At 33.9% G+C, this 10,000-nt stretch overlaps 1 protein-coding gene across 1 annotated transcript in view; it reads left to right on the forward strand.

Annotated features, from left to right (window-relative positions):
• Positions 1-8,001, forward strand: part of LOC137650526 (uncharacterized) — an 11,756-nt gene extending 3,755 nt beyond the window's left edge. Inside the window, exons 2-4 of the mRNA XM_068383752.1 lie at positions 1-25; positions 698-780; positions 7,287-8,001. The exon at positions 1-25 is cut by the window's left edge and continues 246 nt beyond it. Of these exons, the coding sequence (XP_068239853.1) occupies positions 1-25; positions 698-780; positions 7,287-7,565 (387 nt within the window). The 3' untranslated portion in view covers positions 7,566-8,001. The remainder of the gene's footprint in view (positions 26-697; positions 781-7,286) is intronic.
• Positions 8,002-10,000: the final 1,999 nt, after the last annotated feature.

Raw genomic sequence — 10,000 nt, forward strand, 5'->3', positions numbered from 1 at the left:
TTGGGGCTTACAGAGGAATATTCATGTAAGCACTGATTATCACTTTATTCAAGGTTTGCGTTTGCCTTTTACAAAATTCATGGCCTAGGCTTAAAATAATAGCTCGAGTCTTTATGCATGGTTGACACCTGCCTTTGATTCATTTTACTTGTTAAGGCTTGAGTTTGCCTATTACAAAATTCATGGCCTAGGCTTAAAATGATAGTTGTAGTCTTTGTACAAGCTGGTTGACACCTGATTTTGATTTATTTTGTATTTTTGACTTACTTTTGCCTTTTACAAAATTCATGGCCAGCCTTAAAATGATGGCTCCAGTCTATATAAAAATGAGTGACTCCTAAATAAGTGTCTTCTATTGGCAGTTACATTACTATATAAAGTCACTTTATCTTCTTGATAACTGTATATCAACATTAATTTGCAGCTGATATCAATTACCGCCATTGAAATTATTCAAGATTTATTTCTTTTACAAAAATGTTTTTACTCAACCTCTTCTTTGCCTTCTTAGTCAGGCTGATCGTTCGAATCTACTCTATTGTTAGCTACATTACCCATATATTGCCAATTTATTTTCACACAACAGTATGTCGACTTGAATTCACAGTTGATATTAATTACCCTATTGAAATCATTCAAGACTTATTTCAAAAGCAAAAAAATATCTGTTTATTCAACCTCTTCTTCTCCCTGTTAGTTAGACTGGCGGTCGGTATCTTCATGATTTACAGCAGTATCTACTTCATCCTCTCCTTCTGCGTCATCGTCGGAACTCTCAAGGTAAAGTTGATTCAAAGTGAAATGTATATGATCTCTCTTAAATGTCTCTCCTTATCGCTTTCGACGTTTTACATTCAGCTTAATAGCGAATGCTTGCTAGAGATCTTCGATTGGTCCGTCTGTGGTTTGATAAGAACAAAATGTGTGGCATCGTCTATGTTTGTGATTGGTCTTGAAGTTCGGGGTTTCAAAGAAGGATATCATACTTAAAAAAACATCAGTAATGTTTATCGACGTATGGCCATTTGGATGAGGTTTGATTGGCTGATTGATTTTGGGTTTTCTGGCATCCTGATTTGATGAGGTTTAACAAGGACCCCTCCCACAAAGCGAAAAAAATCAATGATAGAAATAGAAGTTCAAAAAGTGTGACATCCTAGCTGCTTGCCAGAGGTTCTTACGCTTCGGGTTGCTAATCATAAAATCAACTAAAATGTTCATCATATTGTTTACATACGTAAATCATACGGTACTTAGAAAAGAGAAACATTATGAGTACTTGAGAAAGTTGCACTTAAGAAAAAAGAAAGTTAAAACATTTTATATACTCAAAATAAGTTTAAAACATTTTGTATACTTTAGAGAAGTCACGCTGAAAAAAAAAATCATCCATTGAGAATTCCTACCATTTCAAAAAAAAAAAAAAAAAAAAAAAAAAAAAGTACTAAGATTAAACCCCGCAAAGGTTGCGCCACATATGAATTAATTAGCAGTCCTTATGCTCTAGGACTCACACCTTTGATGTTTCTGAATCCATAATATTCCACTAAACTGAAACTTAATTCTTGAATTAGAAAATCTTGCAAATCATAATACGGCAAAATAATTTCGCTACAAATCTAGATAAAATATAGCCATTTACATTAGCGAGTGCTTTGACGATTTGCGCCACCCATCAGAGATGCACCAACCTTGGCTTTCTCCATTCAATTCCAAAGAGAACTAGAGGGGCGCTTAGTAGAGAGTATGCTTTCGCCAGACCAAGCCGTCTTATTTTGCTCTTAACTCCACTGCGTAATGTTACTGTGACATATTTTCTTTAAAATCTATTGGATTTGTCCTTGGGTCATACCCCACATGTTCAACAAGTTTCCTTGAAATTGATTCAGTAGTTTTTTGCGAAATGTTGTTCACAAATGAAATGTAAACTAACAAAATATTTGCCATTTACTAACATCGCGATTAAATTTTCAAAGTACTGCTGCTTACTTTTACTTCTATATACTTTGCTCAAAATGTTACAGATTCATCCTTGGATCATACCCAACATAACTTCCAAGTTTGGTTAAAATCGGTAAAGTAGATTTTGTGTAAACTTGCTCACAAGCAAATAAAGTCACTTCCTCCAAATCCCCTGATCAAATACTTCAACTGTAAAAAGACCCTTTTGCAGAGACAGAGCTATTCATCTCTGTCTTGCGCATTCACTCCTTCGCTTCCTGGATATTCAGGTCTTCGTATTCCTCCTCCCAAAACTTCCAAATTACAAACATTTCCTCGACACTATCGTTCTCCATTCTTCCCACATGCCCAAACCATCTTAAAAAACAATGTTTTATCCTTTTGCCTACATTGACCATTTTAACTCCTATTCATCTCCTTCATTCTTGCCTTTTTAATACTTCTCCACGCGCAAAATACCCAAATAATTCACTTAACACTTGCACTTTTCATTTTATTCCACTCCACATATAATATAAAGGAAAGTTAACATAGTGAACCCTTCTTGTAATCCAATCCTCTTACTACACTACTCTTCACACCATTTTCTTTCCTTTCCTCCCGTTGTGACTCAGCTTTCTTTCATCCTACCATCATTCATTATGTTTACTTTAAAATATCTGTCAAATGACTACACTCTTCTATATTTGATAGTGAGTCATTTTCGTTTTAACAATGGTGGCATAAAATTGAAAAAAAAAAAAAGTATTTTGAATAGCATGAAGAATCATTTTTCATTTTAACTTAGTTTAATATCTAAATATTCTAAAATATAAAGATTTATATTTTTCTATAGGTATAAGATTACTATGTCGTGATAATCTTTACATCTATAACATGAAAAATAAATAAATATTTATATTTTTATATAAGTATGGGATGACTGTCGTGAGGATTTTTACTCTTCTAACAATAATATTTAAGTGATAAAAAAGAAAGAAATTAATGAAATCATCGCTTGTCGACGAGCGAAGAACGACTATTTATCTCTCTCTCTCTCTCTCTCTCTCTCTCTCTCTCTCTCTCTCTCTCTCTCTCTAGTTAAATATAAAATCACATTGAGCCCGTTGGCAGAGACATATGCTTAGTGAACTTCCGCAGTGTGGTCTCTCACGACCATGAAATTATTCAAGACTTGCTTCCATCGTCCTTATTTCCTTTCCTCACTGGGGCTACTTTCCCTGTTGGAGCCTTTGGGCTTATAGCACACTGCTTTTCCAACTAGATTGTAGCTTAGCAAATAATAACAACAACAATAACAATAACAACAAAAATAACAAAATTATAAAAACAATAATAAGAAATAATAATAAAAAAAAAAAAAAAATAATAATAATAATAATAATAATAATAATAATAATAATAATAATAATAATAATAATAATAATAATAATAATAATAATAATAAGGGAAAAAAGGGACAAGAATACAGGCAGTCTTTTGTTAAATCGTATTCTTAGACCATGTTTGTTTGTACGAGAGAGAGAGAGAGAGAGAGAGAGAGAGAGAGAGAGATGTAGGTGGTGGTAAGTCACCACGAGAATCGGGAGCGAGGGGGATAGACAGAAGTGAATTAGGACGTGAGCTTGAATAGCTTTGGATCCACAAATAGCCTCATGTACGATTCAAACATGCATTCCTCATCATATATATATATATATATATATAAAGAGAGAGAGAGAGAGAGAGAGAGAGAGAGAGAGAGAGATATGTATGTATATATACATATAAGTCTATGTAAATGTGTATGGATTTGTATATATGTTCATTATACACACTCAAACACACACACACACACACATAAATATATATATATATATATATATATATACATATACATATATGTATATATATAGACATATATACACATATATTTATATATATTCATATATATATAGTTTATATATATATATATATATATATATATAAATATACATATATATAAATGTATTATATATCTACATATATTCATACACATGAATATATGTGTGTGTATGTGTGTTTGTTCGTGTCTGTGTGTGTATGTTCGTGTACGTGTGATAGGAGTTAGACAGGTAGACCTCGTCTCTCCTAAATTATTCACATCATGCTTAGAAGAAGTTTTTAAGAACTAAAATTGGAAATATGAAGGTATTAACGTTTATGGGCAAAGCCTTAATAACTTAAGATGTGTAGATGACATAGTTTTATTTAGTGAATCGTGGGAGGAATTTCGAATGATAGAAGATTTGAGTAGCGAAAGCAGAAATGTAGGACTGAGATAAATATGAGTAAAACTAAGGTAATATTCAATGGAAATGCAGGGACAATAAATAAGAGTTATGGATGAACCTCTTGAGATTGTTGATGAAGATAACATACTTAGGACAAGCAGTAAGTGTTCCCCCAGGACATAAGACCGAAATCAAAAGGATATGTATGGGTTGGAGAGCTTTTGGTAAATAAAATGCTATTATGAAAGGTAAAATGCAACTGTTTTCAAAAAGAAAAGTATCTAATCAATTGGTCTTACCAATATTAACTTATGGATCAGAAACTTTGAGCCTTATTAAAACCTTAGAACATAAGCTAGATACAAGTTAAGGAGCAATGGAAGGAATAATGATGGGATTAACATTAAGCGATAGAAAAAGAGCAACATGGATACGAGAGCAAACTAAAGTAGAGGATATTCTAACACCATGTTAGGAAAAGACAAGGACGTGGGTAGGACATATAGTGAAAATGACAGATAGAATATGGACAAAGAGAATAAGAGAATGTGTCCATAGAAACTGCAAAACGAAACAGGGGAAGGAAGAGAAGACAATGGATTGACGAGCTAAGAAAATTTTCTGGTATATAGATTGGTATAGATAAGACCACACGTTTGAGGCCTTTGTCCTGCCGTGGACTAGCAATAGCTACTGATGATGATGATATATAATATATACAGCATATATGTGTGTATATATATACTGTAATATATATATATATAAATATATATATGTATATATATATATATGTATATATATATATATATATATGTGTGTGTGTGTGTGTATGTATATATATATCAATGTGTATAGATACATATATGTGTATCTATATATATGTATAATATATATATATATATGTGTGTGTGTGTGTATGTATATGTATATTTACATATATATCAATACAGATATATATATATATATATATAGAGAGAGAGAGAGAGAGAGAGAGAGAGAGAGAGAGAGAGAGAAATACACACACATATACTGTATATATATACATACATATGTATATATGTGTATATATACATATTATATATATACATATGATATATATATATATATATATATATGTGTGTGTGTGTGTGTGTATGTGTGTGTGTGTGGTAAAACTTACACCCCGCCCAGCCCTTAAAATCATAGGAATAAAATTTTTGTCCGAGTATATAACAGAGACGGATGTGGTCATATAAACAAGTGGCACCATGCACGAGATGGACATATTAACAAACCCCCCCCCCCCCCCCCACCAACCCCATTCCTAAAGAAGGATGTATGTTTATTATCATTGATAAAAGGAAGAGATTTACAAGCCCAGTGAGTCAAGTTCGACTCTTACAGAGCTGGCCAAAGGATGTGTGAATATATGGCAGAATTAGAAGCACCCGTATGCAAGAGAGGCACCATGTATGAGAGAGAGAGAGAGAGAGAGAGAGAGAGAGAGAGAGAGAGAGAGAGAGCATGGTTTTACGACAGAATGGGATACTGATTAAATCATTGGGAGGCAGAGTTCCCTGCTCTCAAAGACTTGGCACAGTGCCTTAGCCAAGGCAACAACTGTTGCAAGATGTTATGGCGTCCCGAATATCTGCGCCTCGTTTATGTCAAATTATCTGTCATAGCGTATGCATGTTCAATCCCTCTTTACCTGGGAGTGAAATACACGCGTCAGGTGGTCTGATTCGCTCCAACTGGGCCGATAGGTTAGTAGGTCAAAAATAAGAGGAAGAAGAAAAAGTGAGGGATATTTGTATTGTCCTTCAGTTGGTGCTGTCTATCAAGTTTGTTGTGTCTTGTTTTTCAAGTTTGCTGTTTAATAATTCCAGGTTTCGACGTTGTAAATAGAATTTACGTCGAGTTCTTTGAAAGCTTAAAATTCATAGCTAGCTTTGAACTCATTGGCAGCTTTGAATTACCGATTGGTTTGTACCTGTGCACTGCCTCTAAATTATTTATAGCTTTGATTCATTTGAAAGTTCAATACTCAGCAACAGCTTTGAACTTACTGACAGCTTCGCCATTTTCAGTTGCTTTAGAAATATAGATATTTCTAAGCTCACAGACAGCTTCAGACTTATAAACAACTCAAAACTCATTGGCAGTTTCAAGATCATGGATTATTTTGAAATTATAAATAGCTTAGTACTCATTCATAGCCTTAACTGTTGACTTTCAAAACATTGTAATGCAAAAAAAAAAAAAAAAAAAAAAAAATCTGCTAATATTGTACAAGGAACGTGGGTACTTTAATTGTCAATTGAACCTACGCCATATATGGATTTCGAAATAAATTTCGAATAGAAAGGATGGACGCGTTGAAAGGTGAATGATGCAATATGTATAACGAATTTAATATATTGATAATGAGTCTTCGTGTAGGTGTATGAAGCTGCCACGTCGTGCAAGTTTTCTTCTCAGGTCCGTCAGTTTATTTCAAACTGATGGAACAGACATCGGTCATATGTTAATAAGACTTTTTTCCCCTTAATATTTGAGGTAAATAATAACAATATATCATGCTTCCTATTACATCTTATAACAAGGAACAACAATCATCTACATTTTTTTTTTTTTTTTTTTTTTGAGTTCTCGTCAGACACTCTGCATGGGAGTGTGTATGGAGTAAGGTTATGTTAGTACCCTTTCGGGGGTATACAAAATATCTTTATATTTATTGCCATTATTTCTAATTAGTTTGATTTTCAAGTCCTTTGTGCTAGGTAATACACACAGACTAACAAATGAAAGAACTATACTCTTGAATAATATAAGCCAATGATTACTCACTGATATTGTATCCCTCATTTTGGAGAAAGCCTAATCAATTGCAGTGTGTTGATGTTCAGCATAAATCACATACAATCATGCCATACGTCACAGCTGTGATTACATTGCAGAGCTAGTATCTTACTTAATTTGCTGAGTATATTTTATAACACAGTGTTGAATGTCTAGTTTCAGCCGTAGTTATTAATATAATTAAACAGCATTTATAATTATACTCTAAGATCTTTGTATTTTTCTTTGCAGAGAACACCTAAACTATTAAACGGCTGGGTTGCCTTCACTAGCATGCACATGGTCCTCATCCTAGCCGACTTGCTGTACACCCTGGCTTTCACCACACTGATCCACCTTTGCACCTCCCTAGCCATGCTGGTTGTGGTGATATACACTTGGGCAGTTGTCAAGTCCTTCATGTACAAACTTCATGATGAAAAGATGAGCCGGCCATCCTTTGGCAATATGGAGCCTTTCGATGAAACCGTTGACGGGATCCACATGGAGCCAATTCCCGTCCAGGTGTGACAGGGGACGGAAATCCAGGGAACTGGTTAACAAAATCTGTGGCACTCAAATATTTGAGTTTTTTTCTATTCAGTGGTTGATTATCCCACTGGTTTGTTTTTTGGCATCGGCTGCACTCTGAATTTGAAGAGTGCAAACGAGGGAGCAATCAATGGAGACCGGAAAGCGTTATAGATAATGACACCAATAGCTTGAGGTAGCGTCCATTGACTGCAGTTAGAAAACCACAAGGGTTGTTCGACTGTGGCAGTCCTTCAAGGACTTTGGATGACTAGGTCCTTGAGGTTGCAGGCTATGCTTACAAGGTGTCTCACAAATATTTTAGATTTAGATTTTTATTTTGACCCCTTGAATAACCTGAAGTTGACTTATCCGATCATGACCGTAAAAATCTAATATTGATTTAATTAATATACATATCTGCTTGGTATGTGATCAATGGGTTACTTCCATAATTCTAGATCAAAGATACTGAGCAGACATTTTCATTAATCGTTTTGTGTTTAATATATAAAACTATATGTTCTTTCTAGTAAAATATGATACGGAATAAGTTAACGTTTTTGTTGCAATCACAAAAATATTATGCTAATTATTAACAAATCCTGCATTCACTCTCCTATTGAGTATTTTGCATTTTCCCAAGTAAATAACTTGTATTTTCGATATTCGTTAAAAATAAAAATAATGGCAATGTTTTTTTCAACGCATTTTTCAAATAAAAACCTTTTTATTTAAGACAAATGTAATAACGTGTGTTATCTTTTCATGCAAACAACTTTTGCCATTGATTCAATTACCAAAGATTTATCCTCAAGATAATGCTTTCTTAGGATAAAATGTATTAGCATGATTCCCTTCTCACATCTTTTCTACATAAATAGTTATTTGTTTAGGATAGAATATAATGGTATGGATTTTACTTCCGGGCAAACAAATACCTATCTATCAGAAAACTTTCCCCAATTTTCGGGGGTAGCCAACATCAAACAAAGGAACAATAAGGGACCTTTGCTTCCTCAGCTCCTCCTTGCCTGACGAGGGATTCAGCAGAGTTTGGTTGTTACTTCTAGGGTGAATTTCCTTTTTACAACTCGTAGGAACCCCTCAAAATATTACTAATATATTTAACTTTCTTATCTATACCTCATCAATTTGACAATCTGCAGGTGTCCACGCATGACTTATTTTTATAAATCTTCTCATCCCTAATGTCATTTAAGTTATTTTGGCTCCGGCAGTATTAAGAGTTACACGAGAATGTGAATATATGCTCAGTCGATTGTCATGTTTTATAACGGGTTCCTCTATTGTATAAACTCAACTCTTTTGTTTGTAGACAGATTACATGGTCTATTTATTTAGCTTATGGAAATTGATCATGTATTGACACTCGACTCTAAATTGGGAATTTCAAGGTCTATAGACCTTGGGGAATTCCAGAGAGGGATTAGTATACATTATTCAGCCATTTAACAACAATCAATACACAGAGAACCTTAGTGAGGCATGTCTACCAATATCTAGCTCTCAGATTTGTTTAGACAGGTGTTACTGTCCAAAATTGAAAATCTAGAATGAAAACAAAAGAGAAATAAATGGATAGAAATGCCTCATTGTGAAGGTATGGGACATGGTCTGAATTGAGCAATGCCTAAGACATTCCTGCTCTTTTTTTATTTTATTCAATAGGTCGTATATCCTTCCTCTCTTGAAATTACATGTTTGGTCCCTTTCTTGTGCATTTTTTCAAACTTTCTTTAGTGCAAAACTGAACTGTGCAATCTTCAACTTTGTACAGAAAATACTATACTAAATCTAATTGCTGAGGCCTTAACTAGATTTAGGATCAAAATACATAATTATGCAGCTGGAATTTAACAGGAATTAGCTACTAGCCACCAAAGGATATGGTGATGAATAACAAATAGAGCTTTATAAGTTCTGGTGAGGAATATTACTGAGGATTGTGACCTTACGGACTTGAAAGTGCTTATATTTAAATACTTATAGATATTGGTTATATATAAGATTAGACGGAGTGACTGTATCTTTGGGGCATGGAGGCTGGAGTAGAATGCACAGAAATGCATTGGAAATTATGATAGAAGCAGTTGCATTGCATACTTTATAACCAAGACAGCAAGCTAGCATAACACAGCTTTATCTAACTCAATCTAACCCAACCTTATATAGCAAGGATTATTGTCGTTTAATATCTGGCATCATAATATCAATAGTTGTTGATGTTAATTGTAGGGACACTGCACTGTTATACATCCCCTAAAAATACATTTAACACCCACTTATTTACTTATTACTTCTTTCAAAACGTTATATTTCAGTTGTTCATTTTGTCTGCATGTCCATCTGACTGACTGTTTCCACAAAAACTGCGAAAATATGTATTTGGGATTTACTTTTAGTTGGCACAA

The sequence above is a fragment of the Palaemon carinicauda genome, chromosome 12 (genome assembly GCF_036898095.1).
Source record: "Palaemon carinicauda isolate YSFRI2023 chromosome 12, ASM3689809v2, whole genome shotgun sequence".
Classification (NCBI taxonomy): Eukaryota; Metazoa; Arthropoda; class Malacostraca; order Decapoda; family Palaemonidae; genus Palaemon; species Palaemon carinicauda.